General features: G+C 55.1%; 11 protein-coding genes across 11 annotated transcripts; 4 read left to right on the top strand and 7 right to left on the bottom strand.

Annotated features, from left to right (window-relative positions):
* Positions 1-316: 316 nt before the first annotated feature.
* CCOS01_16776 (methyltransferase domain-containing protein) lies at positions 317-3,262 on the bottom strand (the record flags this gene model as incomplete). Its single annotated transcript, XM_060464912.1, has 1 exon — positions 317-3,262. The coding sequence occupies one exon, from the start codon at positions 3,260-3,262 to the stop codon at positions 317-319; it is 2,946 nt and encodes a 981-aa protein (XP_060304579.1).
* A 1,622-nt stretch (positions 3,263-4,884) lies between these two features.
* On the top strand, positions 4,885-5,678 carry CCOS01_16775 (translation machinery-associated protein 22; the record flags this gene model as incomplete). The annotated part of the gene is made up of 4 exons (XM_060464911.1): positions 4,885-4,951; positions 5,032-5,051; positions 5,117-5,204; positions 5,263-5,678. 4 exons carry the CDS (start codon positions 4,885-4,887, stop codon positions 5,676-5,678), a joined length of 591 nt encoding a protein of 196 aa, XP_060304578.1.
* Positions 5,679-5,868: 190 nt separating this feature from the next.
* CCOS01_16774 (uncharacterized protein) lies at positions 5,869-7,035 on the bottom strand (the record flags this gene model as incomplete). The annotated part of the gene is made up of 3 exons (XM_060464910.1): positions 5,869-6,484; positions 6,538-6,796; positions 6,846-7,035. The coding sequence occupies 3 exons, from the start codon at positions 7,033-7,035 to the stop codon at positions 5,869-5,871; spliced, it is 1,065 nt and encodes a 354-aa protein (XP_060304577.1).
* An 868-nt stretch (positions 7,036-7,903) lies between these two features.
* On the top strand, positions 7,904-8,856 carry CCOS01_16773 (von Willebrand factor type A domain-containing protein; the record flags this gene model as incomplete). Its single annotated transcript, XM_060464909.1, has 2 exons — positions 7,904-8,194; positions 8,251-8,856. 2 exons carry the CDS (start codon positions 7,904-7,906, stop codon positions 8,854-8,856), a joined length of 897 nt encoding a protein of 298 aa, XP_060304576.1.
* Positions 8,857-9,085: 229 nt separating this feature from the next.
* On the bottom strand, positions 9,086-10,242 carry CCOS01_16772 (sybindin-like family protein; the record flags this gene model as incomplete). The annotated part of the gene is made up of 3 exons (XM_060464908.1): positions 9,086-9,449; positions 9,514-9,639; positions 10,229-10,242. The coding sequence occupies 3 exons, from the start codon at positions 10,240-10,242 to the stop codon at positions 9,086-9,088; spliced, it is 504 nt and encodes a 167-aa protein (XP_060304575.1).
* A 145-nt stretch (positions 10,243-10,387) lies between these two features.
* Positions 10,388-11,007, top strand: CCOS01_16771 (RNA polymerase Rpb4; the record flags this gene model as incomplete). Its single annotated transcript, XM_060464907.1, has 3 exons — positions 10,388-10,572; positions 10,680-10,807; positions 10,886-11,007. 3 exons carry the CDS (start codon positions 10,388-10,390, stop codon positions 11,005-11,007), a joined length of 435 nt encoding a protein of 144 aa, XP_060304574.1.
* Positions 11,008-11,742: 735 nt separating this feature from the next.
* CCOS01_16770 (uncharacterized protein) lies at positions 11,743-13,085 on the bottom strand (the record flags this gene model as incomplete). The annotated part of the gene is made up of 2 exons (XM_060464906.1): positions 11,743-12,299; positions 12,359-13,085. 2 exons carry the CDS (start codon positions 13,083-13,085, stop codon positions 11,743-11,745), a joined length of 1,284 nt encoding a protein of 427 aa, XP_060304573.1.
* Positions 13,086-14,293: 1,208 nt separating this feature from the next.
* On the bottom strand, positions 14,294-16,478 carry CCOS01_16769 (CPL domain-containing protein; the record flags this gene model as incomplete). Its single annotated transcript, XM_060464905.1, has 2 exons — positions 14,294-16,128; positions 16,202-16,478. 2 exons carry the CDS (start codon positions 16,476-16,478, stop codon positions 14,294-14,296), a joined length of 2,112 nt encoding a protein of 703 aa, XP_060304572.1.
* A 362-nt stretch (positions 16,479-16,840) lies between these two features.
* CCOS01_16768 (RWD repeat domain-containing protein) lies at positions 16,841-17,586 on the top strand (the record flags this gene model as incomplete). The annotated part of the gene is made up of 2 exons (XM_060464904.1): positions 16,841-16,907; positions 16,967-17,586. The coding sequence occupies 2 exons, from the start codon at positions 16,841-16,843 to the stop codon at positions 17,584-17,586; spliced, it is 687 nt and encodes a 228-aa protein (XP_060304571.1).
* A 299-nt stretch (positions 17,587-17,885) lies between these two features.
* On the bottom strand, positions 17,886-19,034 carry CCOS01_16767 (TPR domain-containing protein; the record flags this gene model as incomplete). Its single annotated transcript, XM_060464903.1, has 1 exon — positions 17,886-19,034. The coding sequence occupies one exon, from the start codon at positions 19,032-19,034 to the stop codon at positions 17,886-17,888; it is 1,149 nt and encodes a 382-aa protein (XP_060304570.1).
* Positions 19,035-19,997: 963 nt separating this feature from the next.
* CCOS01_16766 (uncharacterized protein) lies at positions 19,998-23,511 on the bottom strand (the record flags this gene model as incomplete). The annotated part of the gene is made up of 2 exons (XM_060464902.1): positions 19,998-22,947; positions 23,003-23,511. 2 exons carry the CDS (start codon positions 23,509-23,511, stop codon positions 19,998-20,000), a joined length of 3,459 nt encoding a protein of 1,152 aa, XP_060304569.1.
* Between the last annotated feature and the right edge of the window lie 714 nt (positions 23,512-24,225).

The following is a 24,225-nucleotide window of genomic DNA, read 5'->3' as shown; positions in this document are numbered from 1 at the left end:
AGCTATCAGAACATGCCTATTCAAAGTGCTCGACATCTAGTCAACCACCGGTATCCCCGTTCCCATGCACAAGCCTCCAGCGCCTGTTGACCGCAGCCGCGCGCGCCCGCAAAGTTCATTACAGCCCATATGCACATACGTTTCCATGACCATGTACTTGATTTTTTCCGTCACTTCCGAACTCATATTCCCATCCTGCCATCATTGCATCTGAACAAAGGAAAGGGAAAACAAAGGGAAATGGGGGGTGTAGTTTATATATATAAGAGGGAGAGAAGATGTTTCGGTATCAGCTCGACTCTATGCGAGCATGTTTTCAAACCTCGAAACCGACAGAGATAAGTCCCGTGCCGGTCTTGGGCTTCCTCGCATAACCATTCAGCATCCTCCACCCGGCGCCGCATCCACGTCCCTCCTCGACAATGGCAGCGACGCCCTCGACGCTCTTGCCGGCCTCCCGTATCGCCGCGCCGGCCGTCACCGTGTCCGCAAGCCGCAGCTCGCCGCTGACCTTTTCCATCTCGCATCGCAGGAGCCAGCGCTCCCAGCTCCAGCCGCCGACGATGCCAGTGACGTTGGCGACGCCATCCGTGCTGCCAGTGACCAAGGCCTCCATCTGCACCGTTCTGACCTCCTCGCCGTCGGGGCTCTCCCGCACGGCGAGCGGTGGCAGCGAGGGCAGGGGTTTCTTCGCCTGCGTTTGTTGGGACTGGGGACGGGCGCCCATGGGGAGGCACATCCACGCGCGGCGGACCTCGTCGAAGCCCGCGCGCGAGAGGCGGCCGAGGAACATTTTTGTCGGGTTGGGGTCGTAGCCCAGCGTCTTGAGGTCGAAGCCGAACTCGACACTCTTTGCCAGGCCCATGGGCCCGGCGTTCATGATGTCCGAGTCGAGGACCGAGAACTCGAGGTATCCGCCGGGTTTGAGGACGCGCATGCACTCCTTGAGACACGTCTCCCACTCGTCTTCGCCGTTCTCGCCGACGAACTTGAGGATGCTGTGCAGCTCGCGCGCCGAGATGAGGTCGAACTGGTCGTCCTTGAAGGGGAGGCGGGTCAGGCGCTCGACGGCCACCTGGCGGTGATTGGGCGGGCCGCGGACGTTGGAGTTCGACAGCTGGCGGATCGTCTTTGTGGTGACGGTGTAGATCTTGGTGTTTGGGTACTGGAGGGCGCAGTGCCAGGCCCAGTCGCACGCGGACTGACCTCCGAGATCCAGGATGCGGGCCCTGTCGCGGGCGACACCGTCGCGGCCAGGTGCCATACGGGAAAGACGCCCGAGGCGCTTGGCGACGGGGGCGGAGATGAGCTTGCCGCCGTTGAGCATCTTCATGGCGGCGACGTGCCAGGTGGGCATGGCCATCTGAGACATGGCCTCGTGTTCCTTTTCGCGACGCAGCTTCTCGGGGTCGTCGTGGAGGATGTCGTCGCCGCGGGCAACATTCGCACTGAGGCGCTTCTTGGCGGACTGGGGCACAACGCTGAGCTGGTACTTGCCGAGCAGCTGGTTACGGTGGAACTCGCGGAGGCATACGCGCTGGGCCTGGAGGGCCTCGAAGCGAGGGAGCTGGTGGACGATGACGTCCTGCTTGCTGGAACGGACGACGTAATCCTGGAAGGCGCGGTAGTAGGCCGATTCCTGTCTGGAGAGCTTGGAGGGCAGACGGCGGGGGATATCGGTCTTGGAGACGACCTCGGAGAAGCGGACCATCTTCTTCCTGGGCAAAGAAGCAGGAATCTCTTGCTCAGGGAAGTGTTCAACTTCCTCGTCGGCAGCCTCGGGAATGGTGTCGAGGCTATTGTCTTCCTCAGTCTCCTCTGCAGCCTCGACGGGCTTCAGGTATGCGCGCTGGGCCCTGAGCCAGAGCTCAGTGCGATCCAGGTTTGAGAGGGTAACCTCCTGTTGCTTGCGAGCGTACTCGGGGTCGTAGACCGTCACAATCTCTGTCGGTACATCTTCGGCGTTGGGGGAGGTTGGCTCAGCAAGCGTTACCGATGAGCTTGAGGCGTTGGCGGGGACGATGGGCCTGGCAGTTGGCATGTCATCCTCATCCATCTCTTCATTGTCCACCTCGATGATTTGTTCTACAATTGCGGAAGCCGAAGGGACCGAGCTGCGGTAGAAGTCTTCGGCAGCATCGCTGATGATAAGCTTGGCTGGTGCTGACGGCACTGGGGGCACAGAAGCGTCCATGTTCCAGGGGCAGCGGTAGAACTGCTCGGCGGTGGTGGATGTTGGCGGCACCACATCTTCGATGTTTGCCGCGGGCATGTGCCATGTTGTCCTCGTCCTGGGAGATAGTCCAGAGAAGAAGCCGCCAGGGGAAGGGATGTCGAGTTTGGTGAGATCGGCCAGAGACTGACGGCGGGAGTTCGGGGTAAGGACGGCCGCGCGCGGTGCTTCGGGACGGATATCGGTGAATAGGCGCAGAGGCTGTTGGCGCATCTCGGGGATGGGCTCTTGGGGGATTTCGAGAACCTGGTCTGAGTGGTCATGATCGTGCTCGTGCAGGCTCTCGTTATCACCAGAGAGGGCGTGGAGAGTTGCCAACGCGCCGGGTTGCAATCGCACACCAGACCAGTCTTCCTCCTTCCCATTGTCGCTACCGATGATGGGCGTTGGCGGTGCTGACATGTGTGCCAACTGCTCTGAGCTTAGGCTGCCATCGAGTGATGGTGGTGCCGAGATTGTAGGGATCTCTTGGGCCTGCTTCGCCTGCATGAATGAGAAGACCTGAGGAGACATCTCGACGCGAGTTGGCGGTGTTGGTGGCACTGGTGATGCGAGGGTCTTCTTGAGACTAGCAGCAGACCAATCATCCGTAGAAGTGTTCCGAGCGCCGGGAATGACGAGGGGAGGCAAAGCTCTGCGAGCACCAGTCGCGTTCTGCTTGGCCATCTCATTGCGACTAGAGTTGCGCCGCCTCACGGAGGCCTTGCGGGATGGTACTCGGCGCAGCGAGGCTGGCTCATCCTCATCGGTAACATCGTATAGGTCGTCAAACTCGGTGACATCGGTCATGACGCTTGATCTGTTGTTGTTCCACGGGTTTGAAGATGTTGAGGGAGAGCTGCTCTCATCGGCCGATACAGTTGATGGCGATGACGGCAAGATGGGAGCGGAGAGGAAGTGGAAGCCTCTTGGTGTGGGAAAGTGGTCGCTCAGGGGCGATAGCCAGGCCTCAATGTTGAGGTTTGATGTTTGGCTCCTAAGCTGCCTTTTGTCGGTGGCATACTGTACATCCTCGCTCTCCTCCTCCATTATAGTATTAAGTGACCTCCCCTGCCTCCGAGCCTGCGAAGGGGAGGGAGGTCTGTATGTCGATGAGGGTAAGTGAATAATCTCAGCCATTTTCCCCTATGCAGTCAGATATCCTGATATAGACTTGCGGTTCCTATGTGCTGTAACGGTATAAATATAGGCAAAATGCGACGTTGGGTGTCAAAACAGCTTTGGTCGTAAGACGGCCGGCGTCGTTGCGTTGGTGAATGTTATTATTTGAATGGTAGTAGGAAAATCGTGTAAACGACAGGCTGCCTCGATCAACGAAGCCTTAAAGGTTAGTTTGCAAACAGCAATGACACGGAGAAGGAGATGAGAAGAGGGAAAGGGAGGAATAGAGGAGGCTCGGCGGTTGGCCAGGGCCAAGTGATATACTCTGATGAGGCCTTGCTCATCATCAGTAGCATGGGCGGGAGGCGGCTAACTAGTAGGCCGCGCGAGTGGGTTGCGAAGTACGAACACGTTATGCGCACACACAAACGCACGACGGAACGGTGAGATGCGCACCCAAGACGGACAGCACAGCATCTTTGGAATGATGCATTGCAGTCAGTAGGTAGCACTTTGAATGCAGCGCGCCTGCTGCACACACTGCATTGGCCCGAATGGGGATGTGCTACCGGCGCATGGGAGGCAGTGATGAGGAGACAACGAGCACATCCCCGTCCGAAAAGGTTAATTCATCGAGCGACGAACAAGTCTTCTGGCCAATAGGCACCCAAGGAAGAGAATCTAATTTAAGCACATGGAAGAAGAACATGGCCTTTGTGAGCGTCCACGGCGTCGACTGGCTGGCGCGCGCGAAGACGGGAGGCGGGAAGGTGGGAGCAAGCCTGATTGGGGACGCAGAACTATCGTGCCACCGACCAATGATAATGACAGGCGCTCAGCGGGCGCTTAGAAGCGACCTGGATTGGATGGCTGGTCACTTGACGAAGCTACATCTAGTAGTTGAAAGGTCTCTGAGCTGGCCTTGCGGAGAACAAACTATTGACCGTCGCATGGAGCTCATACGGCCTCTTCATGCAAGAATGTGGTGAAATATCGGTCTTGACTGCTCGATCCGTGTAGCAGCGTGCGCCGAGCTCAGGCTTGGGCGTCAACGTTCTCATGCTACAATTTTCCGTTTCAGTCCCGCCACGAGCAAAGGCGGTGACCTCACCTTGAGAAACACATGAGGAGTGCTCCGTAGACCATCGCCGAATGCGAACGGCGAGCGGCGGGGGTGTTGATGCAGGTTGAATCACTTGCATGCCGAGTTCACGTCTTGTTGGTGATGTCTGTGGGGGAAGTGAATTGGAGCTTGACATTCCATGACAGCGGCAGCACGGTCGGCGCCAGTCAACTTCCTTGTGGCTGGAGCTATACCTACCTGCCCCTCCGACATCACCAGCCACCTCAATTACCTAAGCAGCAAAGGTGAGGTGGTCTGCTGTGGCAGTTGATCCATTGCCCCGCCATCGAAATCAACCCCGCAGTCGGCCGTCCTTGGAAGACCGAGAAGAGAGAGAGGCACGCGTTCCTTAACTACTCGATTCCTCCGCTTCACATCCTTTCCGAGCGACCCTTTTTGCTGTCACAAACGGCCCTTTCAGATCGTGATGGCCGACAATGACAAGTCAGAAACCTCTGGTGAGCCTCAAGGCCGCCATGTAACCTACTGCGGTGGTAAGTCAACACGCCCAAACTTGACTTCCAGAAAATACAAATTCTCGAGGCGCGATATTGACCTGTTGCCCCACGTGTAGTCTGCACTCTTCCTCCAGAGGTACGTCATGGCTAATCGAAATGCCGCAAGCCTTCGGGATACTTATTGAAACTGCCCCGATTTAGTACTGTGAGTATGGAGGCACCGTAAAGAAGTGCCAGGACTGGCTGGAGAAGAAGCATCCCGACCTTTATGCGAGAATCTGGTCAGCAGGTATGAGGTCCCGCACCTCCAAGCCACTGGGACGAGATGCTCACAACTTCATCCACAGAGGCTCTTGAACAAGCAACCGCATCCCTTTCAGTAGACGCCCAGAAGCGAGCCGCCAAAGACGCACAGAAGAAGGCTGCCAAGGCCGAAGCTGCAGAGGCCAAGCAAGCCGACAAGTTGGCCAACAGCATGGTCACTATCAAGCGGATCGAGCGCAACAAAAGAAAGTACGTCACGTCAGTCTCTGGCCTCGAGTCATTCGGTCTCGAGAATAAGAAGGTTGCCAAGGAGTTTGGAAAGAAGTTTGCGACTGGCTCGTCCGTCACCAAGACCCCAAGCGGCAGCGAGGAGATTGTCGTTCAAGGAGATGTCAGCGACGAGATTGAGGAGTTTTTGTTGGAAAAGTATAAGGAGATACCCGAGGATAACATTGAGTTGGTCGAGGACAAGAAGAAAAAGGCTGCCCCGACAGCTTGAGCCTTGAAAGGCGTAATCCATCAATTGAGTATGCCTGGCCGTCATCATGTTTCTGTCATTATTCCCAATACGCCATGTAAATCTAACCCATAGTGATTATGCCCAAGTACGCCCACGCCCAGCAAACGCCCCGCCATGAAAGTGACGGCATCAAGATAACGAATGGCTGCTCCTCTAAATCCTCGCAGACCTAACCCCTTTTCCGCAGTACTCTAGTGGTACTCGCCGCAGATGCCGGAGCCGACTTGGGCGCTGCGGGCTTCCTGGCAGTTGCTGCGCCAACTCCCTTTCTGATTGTGCCCATTACGGTTCTCTTCGCGGGTGCTCCTGCTGCTGTCTTCTTGACTACTGTTCCGGTGCTGCCCTCACTCGAGTCGCTGACTCGCTTGCCCGTCCGCGTTCCAGGTCGTGACGGAGCTTTAGCTGCTGTGGTCGTGTTGGCTCGTCGCGTTCGTGTGGGAGGCGCCGTTCCCGTAGCAGGTGCAGGCGCCGATGCGTTCGAGCTGGCCGTTGATGCATTCAAAGGACGCGAGGGAGCTGTACGACTAGTCTTCTTCGCCTTCTCCACCATACTCGACAGAGCTGACCGGGCGCTGTTATGTTGCTTAACGGGAGACGACGTCGGTCGCGCAATCTGGGAGGATTTCGACGGCGAGGAAGGCGGTCGCTCGCGTGCCAACGATCGGGTGTTGGATGAGGTGGGCGACAGGACTTGCGACGAACTCAATGGCGCTGGGGCAGCACGGTGCTTCTTCTTGGGGTTGAGAATTTGCTCGTTTTCCTTGTCTCCGCCCGCGATAGCATCGCTGCAATATTGTGTCAGTAAGGCAAAATACCATGATTCCATGTGTAAACAAACCTCAAACGCTTGGCAGGGCGGGCTGGCGGTGCCAGCTTATGCGGGCTCCCCCGTGGTGGAAAGTCCTTCTCGGGAACAGGTGGCGGGCGCGAAGCGGCCTCAAGACGTTTCTGTTGTTCGATGGCTCTAGCCACCAGGTCGGCCATGGTCATCTTCAACATGGCTCTGGGAACACGATTGACGCGCATCTGGATCCGTGATCGAAGGGTTTGTGCCTGCTGGTTGTATTGCGCGCGCAGTCGCCTGGCGCGATCGGTGACTATAGAATATTTAGATGACGCGGTCAAAAGCATAAAGGATTTACTGACTCTCCAACTGCAGGTTATCGATGATTGCCTGTTTTTGCTCCAGGGAGATTCCAAGTCTTTGCCGCTTGCTCGGGCTGCTGCTTAGCATTGGAGGCGTGCTAGCCTTGGCCGATACCATTTGTCTCTGTGACATCGTAGACTGCTGCTCCATCTCATCAGAGTTTCTCTTGTTCGTTCGCGCGGGAGGCATGTCGTCTGCTGAAGATTGCTAGTCGTTGTGGGTGAAAGCGTTTGACGCTGGAGCAACGTGCCTGACCGCGACGGGAGTGTGAAAGTTGATGGAGCTAAGGATGATGGGGCAGAGGCTCTATTATGAGTGGCTAGTGCTCCAGAAAGTAAACAAACGTGACAGCGGAAGACCCTTACCTAAGCCAATGGGAGCTTGGCCAGTCCCGGCCATTCATGGATCTCCAAAGGTCCCACCTAAAATCGGCAGCCATACCTAGGTAGCCCTGTGTATTTCATGGGAGCAGGTGAAATCCGAATCCGTACAATCAGATGCAGTCCTATCAACGCGTCTAACTTATTTCCTGGAATCAGCGCACACCTTCGGAGATCGCAGATACGGAGAACTGAAGAATCGTCGTTCGCATTTGGCATGGTGAGGTTTGTAGAAGTGCAGAGTACAGAGGGTCTAGATTGGGACATTTATGGTACATACTCGGATCTTGCCCTGCTGGGCTCATATTTACACAGTGTAACTTCCTGATACGAACGTTTGTCAAGGCGCTTGGCCCGGAGTCTCGATACTTACAATCACGCAACGACTCCCCTTACTCTCAGGTACCTCTACTCGCACCTCACGCAACCAGCGTCACCAGGCTGAACTGCCTTACGCAGGAGCTCTCCCACCCTGCCTACCTTAACCCACGTTGAACACCAAGCTTCCCTTTCCCATCCGAAGCTCGCACGATCAAACACCACTCAACACCGCCATCCTCGGACACTTTAGCGATTCCAACCTCGTCCACGACATCAGAAAATATTCGGACTCCACAGATTTCACATTACAACCTCCCTCCTGCAATACACGCCGGTGCCCCGCCCGAACCGTCAAGATGGTCCTCGAAGCGGTGATGGTCGTTGTCGACAACAGCGAAAGCAGTCGTAACGGTGATTACCAACCGACAAGATACGACTCTCAAGCGGACGCCGTCAACGTTATTTTCCAGACCATCACAAATGGAAACCCCGAGTCCTCGGTCGGCCTGATGAGCATGGGTGGCAAGGGCCCCGAGGTGTTGGTCACCCTCACGACAGACCAGGGCAAGATCCTGGATGGATTGCACCGCACGAAGACCAAGATCAAGGGAACATCACACCTTGCCACTGGAATTCAGGTTGCCGGCGTGAGTATAAACGCTGTCATCTTTGCCATCGAAGCTTTTGCTAATGTGTCCATCAGCTTGCCCTTAAGCACCGTCAGAACAAGTCCCAACGGCAACGGATAATCGTCTTCGTCTGCTCGCCCATCGAGGAGGAAGAGAAGAAGCTAGTTCAGCTGGCCAAGAAGATGAAGAAGGGCAACGTTTCGGTCGATTTCGTACTGTTCGGCGACCTGGACGACGACGACACGCAGAAGAAGCTGCAAGCATTCAACGAGAGCGTCAAGGGTGGTGAGGGCTCCAACCTCGTCGTCATTCCCCCAAGCAGCAAGCTTCTTAGCGACCAGCTCATTTCGAGCCCGATCCTCCTCGGAGACAATGCTGGCGGAAGCGGTGGTGGCGGCGGCGGTGGCAGCGGCATGGAAAGTGGCGGCGGAGGCGGCAACTTTGGCGAGTTCGACTTCGACCCTGCCATGGACCCGGAGCTGGCACTTGCGCTTCGCATGAGTATGGAGGACGAGAAGGCGCGGCAGGAGAAGAAGGCCCGCGAGGAGGCCGAGTCCGGCCAGAAAGGATCTCTTGAGGACATTAAGGAAGAGGGCGAGGGTGCGCCTCTCCTCGGCAAGGATGGCGAGTCAAGCAGCAAGAAGGACAAGAAGGACGACGACTCGATGGACACTTCGTAAACAGATGTTTTGTGTTGTCTCTAACTCGTTCTTCGCCTGATCACTACCTCGAGTATGTAAAATAGAATATTGGCTTGGTCCTAGAGGAACATGCTGCGCAATAGAAGGGCCTCTGACTCCTGCAAACGCCGTATCGCAATGAGCGTTACCCAACCCAAACGAAATCAGACTCCCATGAATCATCATCTCCATCGCTTTGTCTATCATCCGTGGCGACGTTGCTCTGAACCTATCGATTGTTGATCTCCCGGATGTATGATAACAATTTCCGTTCAAACATCTCGCAGCGGATGGGCATTTCGAGCTGATAGAACGGGTTTTTCATGACGTAATCGCTGTAAAGGTCGTATATCCTCCGAAGCGTTACGTCGATGTTGGTCTGAGTCGTATCGGTGAAGAGCAGGAACTTTGTGCCTGTCATGGTGTTGAAGCACTGCAGCCTAAAGTTCTCCGTCTCCATGACCTCTAGTCCCGTTGGCGGCTCAGGCCGTGCAGGTATTCCGCCCGCCGCGGTCACGCTGGCTGCGGTTGCAGCGGCTGCAGCATCTTGCCGGCTCATCAGAGGGTTGAGCCGGGCGGTGATAGCATGGACGCTTTTGAACGTTGGGTAAGCATTTCCCCCTCACTATGAACGACTGAGGGCATTTGTGTTCTTACCCGTGAAACGTTCCTGCCAACACAAGATAGTCATTTGTCGTCAGTTGGTTGAGGCCGCCCTCGTGAAATGTGCGGTTGTAGATCAAGCCTCCGGCCTTGTTGATCACGATGAGCGCAAAGACGGTCCTGTCGCCGAGGTCAGTGAATGGCCTTCCTAACTTGGGGCCAGAGGGAGCTTACATAATTTCAGTAGTCGAACCAACTCAAAGCTAATGACTCTTGGGAAGAGAAATATGGTTATTATCTGAGATTGTTCTCATCGATGCGATATCTGAAGCATGCACTCATACAGTCGCTCTCGATATTCCCATCTGGCCTCAGGTTAGGTAGCTTAGGAGATGTGGGTGAGGGACCTGGTACTTCGTACCGGTCCTCTTGCCAGCCAGCCCAGACAGGTACCTTCCGCACACCTCACCCTTTCCGCGCACACGAGTCCCCAGTCGCTAAATCCACACCAAGCTCCCTGGATAAACGCCCCCCGCGCCCCCTTCTGGTGCCTGCACTAGCCCCAAAAACAGTGGAAGGCGCGCTCGGTGGGACACATCCTCTTCTTTTTCCCCGACCTGGATCTTCCTGCACTGGGCGACAAGGCAAGCACCAGGGGTGGCATTCCCAAGACATAGCACCCGCCTTTGGGAAATTCTCAGCCTCATCTACAACCCACCTTCTTCTCACCTCCAGCTTCCGCCGACAACGGCTGCTCATTACCACACACCCCCGCGAATCCATTCGTCTTATCCAAATCCCCCGCAATCAACGCGACATCTGGTCCTTCGGCAAAGGGCCGACCCTCTGTTTCCTGAACAGCGCGAACTTTTTGAACAGTTTCCCACTCTTCGAATCAACGACCACGAGTCGCAAAGAATCAGAAAAGATGTCGCATCACGCTCCCACCTCGCGCCCGAAGCCCCCTCCCCCGGGCAGCGAGGAGGCATCGTCCATCCTCAACCTCGGCGAATTCCAACACGTCGACACGCTCACATTGTCCGAAGCATCACTCGTCATCAACGCGCTCGTGACCAAGCGCAAGATGGATCGCAAGAACATTAACGAGACCGAGTACGTCCAATGCACAATGGCGACTTGCTCTCTGAGCGATGCCCTTCGTCACCACACTTCTTTGTGCCTTCTCAGACTGCTGACAATTTCTTTCTCTCTCTGTGTAGGATGTTGACACAGACTCTCAACTACCTGGATGCCTTCTCCCGATTCCGCCAGAAAGAGAATGTCGAGGCCGTCGAGCGACTGCTCTCCGCACACAAGCAGCTCGCCAAGTTTGAACGTGCACAAATAGGTCCGCGCCCAATCCAGTCCAATGGGTGACTTACTGGATTGGAAGTGATGGAAATGCTAACCGTATTTGTTTCTTTAGGGTCGCTTTGTTGCGAAACGGCCGAAGAAGCCAAGACACTCATTCCGTCCCTACAAGACAAGATCTCCGACGATGATCTCCAAATACTCCTCGATGAGATCAGCAAGCTTCAAAGCAGATGACGGGCTTGACCTCAAGACACATTGCACCACAGCCCGGCGGGCGGGGCAGAGACCGGAGAGTTGGGGTGTCAGGAGCTGGGCAGTCCCAATAAAGTCACCCTTGCTCCATCGCTCATGACGCTGTTCCGCGGTTGGAAATGAGGAAGTGAGCATGGCCAATGGTTTTAGGGCAAGGAAAGAGAAAATGGAATGGCTATGGAAGTGCTTCTGCGCAAGAAGCATATACTGCATGTTTGGCGTAAATCGGAAGGGGATCAGATTGTCTTTAAAGTATGTGTTGAATACCAAATACCCATGAATTCGGCAAACGGGGTTCATATCCATACTCCTAAAACGATGCAATAGTCTTCAGAGGTAGTTGTTTAAGGCGTTCACTGATCACTAATGGACCTAGAGTAGGCACTGGTCATAGTAGCATGGTGAGTTGAATTCTTCATTTTCTTCATTGAAGGGAGTAGAGATAACTATTAATAGGCCTAGCTATGGTCGACCTTTTGATCTCAATCTCCAATCCCATTTCCATTTGTTGCATTTCCATTTGAACCATCCCAATTGTGCGTTGAATTTACTCTGACAAGAACCAGCAAGATCAGGCAATCGCGTATCCGAAAAGCAAGCCTGGGTATCGTCAACGCCTGACAGAAGCCGAAATCCGAAATCCGAAACCATTTCCTTTCCTCTCCTCAGAACCAGAACGAAACCTCAAGATTTCAAGCAGTATCGGCTGACTTGCTCTCAGGCAGCAGGATCCCACTTTGACCAACTAGTCACGTACCTACCCTCAGAACGCTCATGTTCCGTGGCGTTCAGGGTACCGGTGAGGTAGCTGGGAGTGGTCTCCGCCACAGGGTAGAGTGAGCCACCGTCGGGGCGGTACGGTTTGTACTTCTGCAAGCCGCTACGACTGCTGTGGATCTCGACAACCTTTGGCAGACCAGGAGAAGCCAGTTCAGCAATGGCTGCTTGCTGAGGGGGGCCATGGAGCTCAGGGGTAGCAGTACCCAGCCGAGACATATAGTCCGGGGTTGTCATGCGGGACGTGAAGTCAGGAGTGGAATTGGCCGTGCGATAGCCCACGTCGGGAGTTGTTGTTGCGGTGCGAGACAAGAAGTCGGGGCTGGCTGTCGTAGCTCTGAATGTGCCAGGTGACATCGCAGGAGAAGGAATCGGCGGCGGCGCCATCCGTATAGACATCGAATCGCGGGTATCGGGACTAACCGGGTGATTCATCATGCGACTGGCACTCATATCATTAACTCGGTTGAAGCGAGTTTGAGGCTCTTCGTAGCGTCCTGATTAGTTGTCAGCTTCCTTTCTCTTAGACAATGGTGGATAGTAGAAAGCAGCTTACTTCCATAGGGGGAAAAGACCTCCTCAGGGCAGAACGGATTGGTAGTCATGGCCGGCTGGCTGGTCTCGTCCTCTGAGCTGTGCTTGCGTCCGTCTTTGCCAATGGAGCTGATGGACTCTCGAGAAGCTCTGAGCTTCTTTCTCTGCTTGGTGCACAGAAAGTAGGCGGCGATGACCATACAGATCACCACCAAAGCAGAAACGGCGATGCCAGCCTGCGCAGCGACCGGGAGGTCATGTTGATCAGACTTGACCGCCAAGGCAGGAGCCGAAGCGTCGATGGCCTGGGTCTCGACAGGGGCTGTTGGGGTGTAAGTGTGGGGAGAAACATAGAACGGAGTTCCGGTGGAATCACCGGAGGCGATGGTAGAAGCTGGAGAACCACGACCGTCAGTGAGCCAAATACCTCCGGTTGCGGTCGGCTCGGGCGAGCTGAAGGTGGTAGTCGGATTGTCAGAGGAGGTCGAAGCCTGAGCCTTCTTGTCAGTGGTAGCGGAGGATGCCTTCGACGAGGATGAGGTGGGGGAGACCAAGACCGGCGCGGCGACAGATGCGATGGTCTTCTGGGCCTGAAGCTCAGTCGCAGTCAAGTAAGGGTTGTACTCGTCTGGGCATCTGGTAGTCTCACAAGGGTTCACCTCGCAGCAACCCTCGAAGCCAGAGCAGGTGTAGTGGTATGAACCGATCGGGCATACCTTCGCCTCTCTCGCGGGAATGAAGCCGCCCATGATGGCGGTTTACTATTTTCCTTCTCGAACAGATCAACCGGTATCGTGATAAGCAAAGGAAACCTTTGACACAGTCAATGGGTCAATAAGTTGTGTGCCACCATCGAAACAGTGGCTGCGATGACGATGGTGATGGTAATGGCGAAGGATGAGGCAAAATGGAGGTGTGATAAATGAGCGACGATGAGAAACTTTGGAGTAGGTAACAAGACGGAATTCCTTCAAAGTGAATCAGCGAAGGAGAGAAATGTCGCACTGCCAACTCAGTAGTGATAGGTATGTAAACAGGCTGGAGTAGTTTTTCCGAGGCAAGGTGGAGGGCGGGAAGGAGCTTTCAACGGGCGGTGGGTTGTTGTCGGTCTGTCACTTGGGATGGAAGGAAGGAAGGGACGGTTGTGTGACCGGCCTCATCTCGTGCCTGCCTTACCTTGCCTACCATGAGGTAGCTACCTACCTGCCTGCAACGTACCTTCCTCTTTCATCACACTGGCCTATGTGCTCGGGTGACCCGGTGAATGTTGACCCTTTTCATGCAGTGCTTGAAGGCATTCAAATTCGGACTGACGATCCCGCCAAGGCAGCACTACAGTCCCCGGCTTGCACTTACACGGGAATCTAAGGTGCCCACGTCTTAGACAGGGACGTTCAGTAAACGTCATTTTGTACTACAGAACGATTCTGGCCCGTGATTCTTTCATGGCCCTGCCCGCCGCGTTCGGGGGACGACTGCGTTGGTGTTTGCTCGCGGATGAGTGCTTCGCTAGGTATGGGTCGAATGTCGCCCCTCGCGAAAAGACGCAAGGGCCAGAATCACCAGAAGACGGAAACGGAACAGCAACGTCGCACAAGCCCGAATGCCAAATGCATCAGACCCGTTACTTCTGCCACCGCGTCACGGTCCGAGACAGTGGCCGGCATAAACGGGTGGCCCCTAGCCGACGGGAAAGGCTCAGATGCGCGGCTAGATCTCAATCAAGGACGGTTGCGATGGAGAAAACATGTCCCCGCTCGATGGGCGGGCAACGCCCAAAAGCTTTGAATCAAAAACCAGCCAAACCAACTCCATCTATTAATGCCACCACTCCAGCTAAACCTATTGCACGCCATCGACACACCAGGTAGTCAGACTGCCACGCCTGTGTGGGTATTTCAAAACATTGGGAAGAACTTTTGGCTCGCCAGTCCGGTTACGTTTTATACGGTATCGCTTACAACTTCTCCAACAGAAGCTTGCTGCCAAGGTTGCCTACAGGCTTGTCTGCCTTCTTTGCACCCTTTTTGCCCTTCTTTGCGCCCTTCTCGCCCTTCTCGCTATCCTTTTGGGCTCTGGCCTCCTTGGCCTCCTTCTGCTCGGCCGTCTCTTCAGTGGCAGCCTTCTGCAGGTCTTTCTTGTGCTTCTTGAGCGTCTTCTTCAGCTCAGCAGCATGGCTAAAGTCCTCGGCTTCCAACATGTTGAGAACGACAAAGGAACTTGGGCCCGTGGCCCAGTCCACAATATAGTCCTTGATGATCGGGTACAGGATATCGGCGAACTTCAATGGCGGGTCAACGGGCTCGACCTTGCCGGTCTCCTTGTTGAACTTGCCTCCTGCAATAAGCGTCTTGATCAACCGGCCTCCAAATGCTGTCCGCGAGACGTGGACAGGGGTAGGGACACCTTCTATCTCCATGGGCTCCGCGCCAGGGTCGCCCTCAGCGACCGCTGCTACGGCCTCAAGAGCTGCCGTCTTGTCACCCTCCGCAGAGAGCAGCACGTCCGCAACCAGCTGGCAACCGAAGGGGTCTGCGACCAAAGCCGGTGCAGCCTCGACAACGGCAGTGATGAGCGCAGGTGACATAACAGCAACCAACTCTTTCCTTCTTATCTCGGCGTCCTTCTTACTGGTGGTTTGGCGAATTGCATGAACCTCCTTGAGAATCGCAAGGTCGTCGCTCATGTTGTCGGAGAAGAGGGCGCGGGTCTGGCCCTCCAACAGATACAGAAGCGTGGCCTTGGCGAAGGGATTTGATGTAGAAACAACGATGTTGTCTGTCGCCTTCTCCTTGTCGTCGCCAATCAGCTCGGGGAAGATGGCCTTTGATGACATCTTCGTGTCATCAATGACATCGAAAGCGGTGAGGATCACAATGTGAGCGTTGGGGTCACCCGACATCAGCACGAAGTTGTCTTTGTATGCCTTGAGCAAGTTTCTGCGGTCCTTGGAGGAACCGTGGGCCAGAAGCAGAGCCACCAAACGGGATCCAGAGCGGGTGAAGGCCATGTTCTTCAGCAAATCACCCTCCTCGTCGTCCTTGATCATCTCAACAAACAGGTTGAAGTTTTCCGTGCCGGGCTCGACATTGAGGAAGTACTGCAACATGGCGTCGTGAAGCATCGTGAAACCGGTCATCTTCTTCTGAACCAGCGAGTTGATCATGTCGTTGAGACTCTTGAGGATGTAGGCTTTTTTGCTGGGGTTCTGCTCGAGGATAGTCGCGAGGTCGGAAGTCGGCTTCTCGTCCTTGCTGCGCTCGAGGAGGGCAAACTCGGGTCCGTACCATTCTCTCAGAAGGATGGCCTTCTGCTCCTTCGTCGCGATTTGTCTGTAGATGTCGTCCAAGATCCATGAAGCCTCGGGGTGGTTGATCAACTTCCGCACCTTACCGTAAAACTCGGGGATGATGAGGTCCTTGATCTCGCCGTCGGCCTGCACCACCATCTTAGCGATGAGGAACTTGGCATACCGGCTCTCGGCAAGCTGGGTGTAGGTGCCCTGCAGCTCGCGGGTAATTTGTTTCCGTTGGGTAGCCGTGGCGTACTTAAGGGCGGTCTGAACAGCGCGCGTGGCGTCATGCTTGAGGACGAATTCCTTGACGCGGCCGGTGATGATGGTGAAGAGCTCATCGACTAGCTGCTTCCGCTCCTCGGACGGAACGTGGGACTTCCTCCTCAACCTCTCCCAGATCTTCTTGGTTCGAGCGAGTTCGTCGGCGAGGGGCTTGGCCATCTTGCGCTCCAGGGCGAGCTTCTTTTGAATGGCATGGGACTCTCTCGAGTTTTGACCTGTTGTAAATCCCACAGTCAGCACAATCGCAAGCTTGCGCCAGTCAGGCAATGCATCGCCTAGGTTCCTTACCTCTCTCAAAGTTCTTGTTCTTGTCGGCGCCATTGGCGCCATCCTTCTTGTCCTTGGCCTGAGCCTGCTGGGCACGATCGCGAGGGGTGAGCTGGACACCGCCGTCGTCCGAGTCCTCAGAGTCATCCTCGAAACTTCCCTCATCGTCTTCCTCGGGGGTCTCGACGGGTTGGGCCTTCTTCTTCGACTCGACCTTGGCCTTCTTGTTGAATTTGCCATCGGCAGCACCCTTACCAGCGGCAGGGGCACTCTTTCTCTTGACACCGGTGGAAGCCATTGTGTGGAATTGGCTGGCTGTTGTGGTTGTGGTGGACAGCCGGAATATCGATCGCAAAGTGTGAACGTTTTCTCGGCGTACAAAGAAAGCAGAGCGACTGGACTGCACGGGTGGGAACTTACAGCGGTCGCAATTGCTTAGGGAATTTCTGAAATTTTTATTTGAATTGCCGGGCGGTCAGAACCACGCTAAGCTGGATTCAACTCACCACCCCACCACCGTGCATGTACGTACCTCTCTGCCATCAACGGCCATCTTTGAGCCGCCAGCTACATCTTCAACAGCGTCTTGTAGTAACAAACCAGCAACCAGCGCATTGTCCCAAGCTCCCAGAACGCGCCTCGAAGATACAGACACTCAGAATGGGGCGCGAGGAACAAGTTGAGGAGCGCGAGGTGCTCGAATCCATCTTTCCAGATGAGATCACCGGTACGATTACCCCACCATGCCACCTTGAGCCAGCCCATCCACTAAACCCCGGATCACAGATATCTCAGAGACAGAGTTCAGAATACAAATCGCCCTAGACATCCCCGGCGAAGAGGAGGACCCGCCAACAATGTTCCTTCAGGTCCGATACCCAGACGCATACCCCGACGAGCCACCCACCCTCGACCTGCAATCCGTGCGTGATGCCGCGCCCTACGAGTGGTTCAGCGTGGCGGAGGACAAGGAGCGGCTCCTCCAAGGTCTCGAGGAGACGATTCAGGAGAACCTAGGCATGGCTATGGTCTTCTCCCTCGTATCGGCTCTGAAGGAGGCAGCAGAGATGCTCGTCGAGGAGCGCAAGCAGGAGAAGGAGAAGGAGAAGGAAGAGCGGGCCGCTGCCGCCGAGCGCGAGGAGAACAAGAAGTTCCACGGAACACCCGTGACACCCGAGACGTTCCTCAAGTGGCGCGATGATTTCATCAAGGAGATGAAGGAGTTGAAGGAGAAGGAAGAGGAGGAGCGCCTCGCCGAGTTGAAGAAGGCCAAGGTCAAGGAACCGGTCAAGCTGACGGGCAGACAACTATGGGAGCGTGGCCTCGCTAGTAAGGCTGACTTTGATGACGAGGAAGAAGGGGGGCTGGCGGAGGGTGTCGAGAAGCTCAAGGTTGAGGCGGTATAGCACCCGTCATGAAGGAAAAAACAAATCCAGTGCATTTACTTGGCGTTTTTTTTTTGGAAATGGGCAATCGAAGAAGAAAATGGTTGCGGTTGTGGCTCTCGAACCTCATCTATATATGCCTCGATGAACGACCCCTCTTGCGGAGAAAGAGGGACCTCATGACTTTTGACAACTTTTCCTAGTACCAAACTCCAAACTCCCAAGTGCCCAGTCGATGAAGAAAATTTCCCAGTGTTCATAACGTTTATCATCAACGTTGTTGTCTTATATGAAGGTGCCCAACCATGCCATGCCGCCATTTACTCTTCCATCGCCTCGCCATCATCACTACCGGCATCTTCCCAACCATCGTCGTACTCCTCATCCTCTGCGCCAGCCGGGGGCTCGCCAAGCTCCTTGTTGATAGAGGCAAACAGCTCCTTGGCGTGCTCGCCCAGCCTCTCGTCCTCGTACTCCTGAGCCTCGTACAGCTTCAAGCAGCGCATCAACCACCGCCGAGCCGTATCCCACGTAACCTTCCAGTCCTCCTCGTCCTCGCCCAGCTTGGCCGCCTCGCCCTTGGCTTTGACCTTCTCGCCCGCAATAAACAGAGCCCACCCGCCGAGATACCACGCCTCGACACTCTGGTCATCATCGCCGACAAGCCTCTCGAGAACCTCAATCGCCTCCTGCTCCATCTCCACCTCGAGCAGCAGCCGCACTAGGCTGATGCGCGTAGGGAACGCCGGGACGTTGGGATCCAGCGGCGGCAAGTCGACCCACAGCTCCAGACTCCTCGTCAGCGCCGCCCTGGCCTCGTCAATCTTCTCCTGCGATATCCGCACGTTGGCCACCGTCTGCCACGTCTCGGCCGAGTCGGGCGCGACCAGTCCTGCCTCGGTGACGAGCGCCTCGCACCTCTGCTCCGCGTCCGCCTCCCACGACAGGTCCGTCATGTACACCTCGGCCACGGCGCACAGCGTCCCGCCCAGCTTCTGCTTCTTCTCCTCGAGCGCCGTCCCCTGCTCGGCGCTGCGCTTCTTGTCGCCGACGTCCACAAGCGCCTGGATCTGGCCCCGCAGCGACTGCGCGCCCTTGTCGAACCAGTTGACGCTATCCTGCCCTCCCTCCTCGCTGAGCTGCGCGAGCCAGAGAAATTTTTCCGGCCCGCCGCCTATGCGCTCGTCGAGGGCGCCTTCGGGGTCCAGCTCGACGGCGCGCAAGAAGTACGCCCTCGCCTCGTCGACCTCGCCCATCTCGATGCTGATTTGGCCCAGGAGGTTCAACGCCGCCAGCTCATAGTCGCCCCCTGCACCTGTGACATCGAGGGCTTCCTTGCCAGCTGAGTAGGCGCTCTCCAAGTCTCCTTCTGTCAGTTTTGTGGCGGCTTCGACCAGCTTGTGAGCCGCGTTGGCGGGCTTCTTTTGTGTTCTCTTTTTTGACTTTTTGTTGGGGCGAGTTGGCGCCATTTTGTTTTGAGAATATTTGCTGTTCAGGCGAAGAGGTATCTGATAATTCTTGACTGAAGGTTTATGAAATTTTCATGAATGCGTTGGAAGGAATCTAATTGATCAATATGAGTGAGGAATGAGCTGCACTCATGAGGCAAGTCAGAGTCGCAATGGTGGGTTCAAACTGGACCAGTCGAAAAAAATTCTTATCGCATCGTTGTGATCTTATCGATAACGCCATGACGATGGCGGGGTTATTCTACACCGAGAACCTCCCACTCACCGATCCTCACCGATCCTCACCGACGCGCTATAGTTGGGTGGTGAACTAGGTAGTCAGACCCATTACCTTTTTCACCTTTAATCATGGTATTCTTGATCGTCAGACTGGGATCAACGTCAAACTTAGTGGCTCAGTAAATCACTAAAGTTTACGTGGTGTACCTGTAATAGACCATCGTAGTCCGGCGTACCCAAGACCGAGAAAAAAGCCGACTGTTCCGTACCGTAATAGCCCAGCCGAACCCAGCTGCATGGTTTACGGCAACTCTGAGAGCATGAATCCGTGGGACTGCGATATACTACGAGCAAGTGAAAAGAATAGTCATTCATTAAGATGTTGATCTGGGACTGAGCAACCTGGTGAGGCAGTGTCATAACTAGATATAATTCCTGGCCCCGCCATCGTCCATAAAATAACGAGATCCTCGATGATAAGAATGGCAGGCCGCCCATCAGATACCAGCCTGGTCCGGTTTTTGAGACGCCGTCGCTAATAATCACCAAGGACAATTGAACCAACCGTACTCCGTTCCCGACCATATCCCGCTCCGCTTGCTCAGAGGAATTAGCCCCTCTTGTGAATTTATACATCGTGTACAATGAGGCTCATTAACCACCTTGAGATGGCATCAAGTGACCTAGACAGAATGAAATAGAAAGAAAAAAGGAAAGTACGCATTAGTAAAGTCACAACCTGCACTACTGACCTCTGGCTCCCGCCGACGAGCTCCTGCTGGAAGACCCTCGTTCGTCGACGAGCTCGGCAGAAGTGCCGAGTAGATCGACATGCTGATCGGAGCCAGGGTCGACTCTGCTGATGCTGTGTTGCGCGACTACCCCATAGCTGGTTGGCCGCTCGGTGCTTGGCGTTCTACGGATGTTAAATTCTTCCAGGGATGAACCGTTGGAAGAGAGTCGTTTTTGATGAGATTCTGTTCGCTCGAAGGGAAGTCGCCCGGGGTTTGGAGACGACGTAAGGCTACCCTGTGCCGTTGTGCTTCCTGAAGGCTCGCCATGTAATGGCCCAGCAGGCGACGTTGGCGGTATAAGGTTGAACGATGGAGCTGGGGAATGCCCCCGACCCATGCCAGAATCTCTCTTTGAGCTTTTCCGAGGTATTTCGGGTATGTCCGACTCCGTGGATTGGCGCCTGTGTTTCTGTGAGGCTGATCTGCTTGCCTTGGAAGGGACCCGACTGGGCAGCTTGAAGCTGCCAGAACTCGCGATGCCTGGCAAGGTTGGTGGTGCATCAGACACTTTCTGTATTCCGATTTCTTCGATTTCCGATTCGACCGAGATGACCGAAACACCATCATCGTTGAGCAGGTTTTCCGAGTTCTCTGCATTCTCGGGGTGCTTCCGTGCCGCTTTGTTCTTCGGTTCATCGTCATCCGATTCAATGGGCCCGTTTCTCAAAACACCCATGGCCACCGGTATTCCCTCTGGTGGGGGCTCGGCGTCGTACTCTGCGTCGGCGGCTGCACGCATGGCCGGTGGCATCCGCGAGCTTCGCACAACTTCGAATCCTTTGCCCTTCTCCTTTGTTTTGCCCCCAAACATGTTGCGGAACCATCCTGCAGCAGTAGCCATTGGTTTGGTCGGGTCGGCCGGGCCAGTTCTCAGTTTACGGCCGATGCCCTCCGAGTTGAGAGCGGGTCCTCGAACGCCGTAGTAGAAGTCCACTTCTCTCGTTGAATAATCTGCTCTCGGAGTCAAGTTGATGGCTTGGGGGGCGGGTGTTGGGCCCCTTGACAGTTGTGCTTCCAAGTCTGCTGTAGTGTCGCCGAGGTGTGCTCCCCCCTGGCTGTACCGTCGAGAGTCTGCGACGGAGGCCCTGTGAGGAAGGGACGTGGATGATCCATTGAGAGTGTCGCCACGCCGTCGCGGAGGTCGATAGTAAGGATCGGCAGATTCGACGGTGACAGCAGCGGGAGGTCGTGTGGCTGCAGCAGGTGACGGCAAGAAAGAGAATGTACTAACTTCACCTGGTGTTGTCGGCGTAAAGTTGCTACCACTGTCGAAGTTGCGAGCTTGGCCGGTATACGGGTCGATGCTGTCTAGTGCGGAAGAACTCCGTTGCTGGCTTCTGAGGAGGAAGCCACTTCCCGCCGACTCGCTTCTCAATCTGCCACCCCGCATGACGTATCCAGTCTTTGAGTTTTCGTCAGCGTCGAGCATGCCCGTCGTCGACAGTTGGCTAGCTCTTGAAGGACCATTTTCCCTTCGAGAGGTACGACGTTGCAGTTGTCGCATGCCGAATATCTTTGATAACCCGCCCCGCTGCAGACCCCGTGTGTCGTCTCCTCCAGCACCCATCAGCCTTGCAGTTACCTCTATGATTGTTTGCAGTGCGTTCAGGAAGAATCCCAGAACCAGCACACAGGCGTGAATAAGGAGAATGGTGTAGCCGATCCATCCTTTAGGACCTTCCGTAACACCCATTTGCGGTACGAACGCGACCATGAGCATGACGGTGGTGAACCGCAAGGCAGAAAAGAGCGTGTGGTAGGCGTTCATAGATGTCGGAGACTGGAAAGGTCTGAAGGCGTGAAGAGTCAAGAGGTGAACGACTTCACAAATGGCAAGCAGAACGATTTGTGCAATGCCAACAGGCTGCACGGCGCCGATCGCAATGCCGCGTATGAAGGTGAGCGTAACAGGAATAAGCGCAAATGCTGCTGCCTCGTCCGAGTAGGTGTTGTAAAGGGGCCCATAAAGCAATACCGTCGGTAGATCATCGAATAAGACGGCCCGGGGCCGAGTCCTGAAGATCAGATAAAGGAGCCATGCGGCAAAGCATACCAGCATGAGAAGGGTGATGACAGCTAGAGCAACAGCAAACTCGCGCGACTGACTGGCAACCACTAGTTGAAATGTCGACAGTGCCACAATGGGCAGCAGAAGGTAATTGAAGACGACACGCACGACATTACCCACAGAAAACGGGATGTTCTTAGCACGGAGGTCCTCTTCGGGGGTATCGCTGATGAAACGGAGCACCCATCGGAAGAAAAAGCCGATTTGGATGAGAACGAAAAGGGCCGCAACGATGACGCAGACCCAGACCATGGTTCCCGCCCAAATATCTTCGACATCGGTCATACCCACCATCTGTGCATACTGGTGCAGTCCATAGGTGCCATTGGTCACGTAAATGCCGTCTTGAATTGCTTGCCAGCCTGGGGACTTGCTCACGAAGCTCTCGTTGAACATCAGGGCGGACCAACCCACCTGGCTGACAACCGGTTGGTAAAATCCGGGATAGTTGAGAGTAAGTCCTCCGGTAAGAGCCACAAATTGGATGTACTGAAGGCAGTCTCCAAATCCCGGGGTCACCAGGCGCAATAGATCAGCATCTCGTCCATAATTAGTCGTCCAGTGAAATATATCTGTCGAGCCCCACGGGCTGAATACGGAGGCGAACATGGTCGCAAATCCTACGAAGAGCAGAACAACAAGCGGCAGATAACGCAGAAGATCGCGTATGCTCCCAAGATCCGGAGTTACAGTGGCGGAGGCACACGCGATATGTTTGGCAGAGTCGTCACCGTAGATGACTTGCAATGTCGCAGCTAGGGAAGTAAAGGCATATGACGAATCCATCTTTGCCGTGATGTTGACGGAGGGCAAGTTCCCGTACGGGTAGGTACTTGAGGATGTCAGTTGACTTGCGACAAAACTGCCCTGGTCGAAGGGATACTTACATAGCCGTGTCATTGAAAACAGGGGAAAGAGGACACGATCCATTGACCAGGCTGTAGTTGCAGAAACTAGAGACGTTGCTGAATGGCTCATAGGTCAAGAAATTGACCTTGCTGGCAAGAGTTGTGACTTTGTTCCCTTCCCTCGTGTAGTCGAGGATTTTGCCATCCGTGTGGGTAGGATCGTTCCAGAGCGGATCGCCTTTTGCAGGCAAATCCACCTTGTAAAGAGAGCCAGACACATTGCCCCATACGATGATTTGAAGAAGGTGATCTGGGTTTTCGGTGTCGAAGCGGGCGTCTACGTATACGGGACTCCATTGCAGCGGCAAGGGATTGAAGTTTCGGTAGCTGTCGGGCAGGCAGTTGTCGAAAGGGATCAGAACTGCGGTGGCAGGCCTTATCAGCAGGCAGGCGAGAAAGATGGTGAGCAGCGCGCCGAAGGAGTCCACGATAGATCTACGGATTCGAGATGGCAGTGGCGATAATCGGCGACCATGGCTTCTATCCATCGTGAGCGAGTGTGATGAAGGATATTGGGATCCTTGAAGAGGCGAGCGAGGATTCTGCCTCGACAGCGAATGTAAAGACTTGACGAGTTGGAATGACAGCGAAGGAACGCGCTTTCCACGTCCAGGGTGGACTATCACTGCATGTCTTGGAACGCTCTCAGGATGGGGTAGGTCTCGTGGAGGAGCAGATGGAGGCATTCGCATGTTTCGGACAGGCGTCCCGCCTGGCGTGTAGTCGAACGCTGCTACAGAGGCAAGCGGGACGGATGAAGCGGCGTGGGGTGAACGAAAGACGCACTGAGGCATAGAGGAGAAAGACGGGAGTGGTGTGCTAAAATCCCGGCATCTTGGGGGCACTGCAGCGGTCGCCTCGTATTGTATTGTCGCCGTGATTTCGTTCCTCGATTCGTTGGGCGCGAGACCGTGATCTCAAGCTTGCTACTCTTTTGTCGAATTGTTTTCCTTCCAGTATCCGTACGATTTGGCTTCTGGCCGATGATGTGTTTGTCGCGTGGTAGGTTGGCCTGTGCTATGGGAGAATGAAAAATTCAAGGAGGGGAGAGGGAGGAATGTTGGCTGAGTGGGTGTGTCTCTGTCTGACTGAGCGACGTGTGTGTGCGTCGTGGTGGTGGTGGTGTCGGTGGTGTCGGCGGTGCAGGTGTAGGCAGGAAAGACGGGATGTTGTTGCGCGGGAGAGTAGCTCAATGGAAGGAA

This window comes from Colletotrichum costaricense (genome assembly GCF_030867565.1).
Source record: "Colletotrichum costaricense strain IMI 309622 chromosome Unknown Scaffold_33.1, whole genome shotgun sequence".
Lineage (NCBI taxonomy): Eukaryota > Fungi > Ascomycota > Sordariomycetes > Glomerellales > Glomerellaceae > Colletotrichum > Colletotrichum costaricense.
This window is presented reverse-complemented; position numbering and strand designations above follow the sequence as displayed.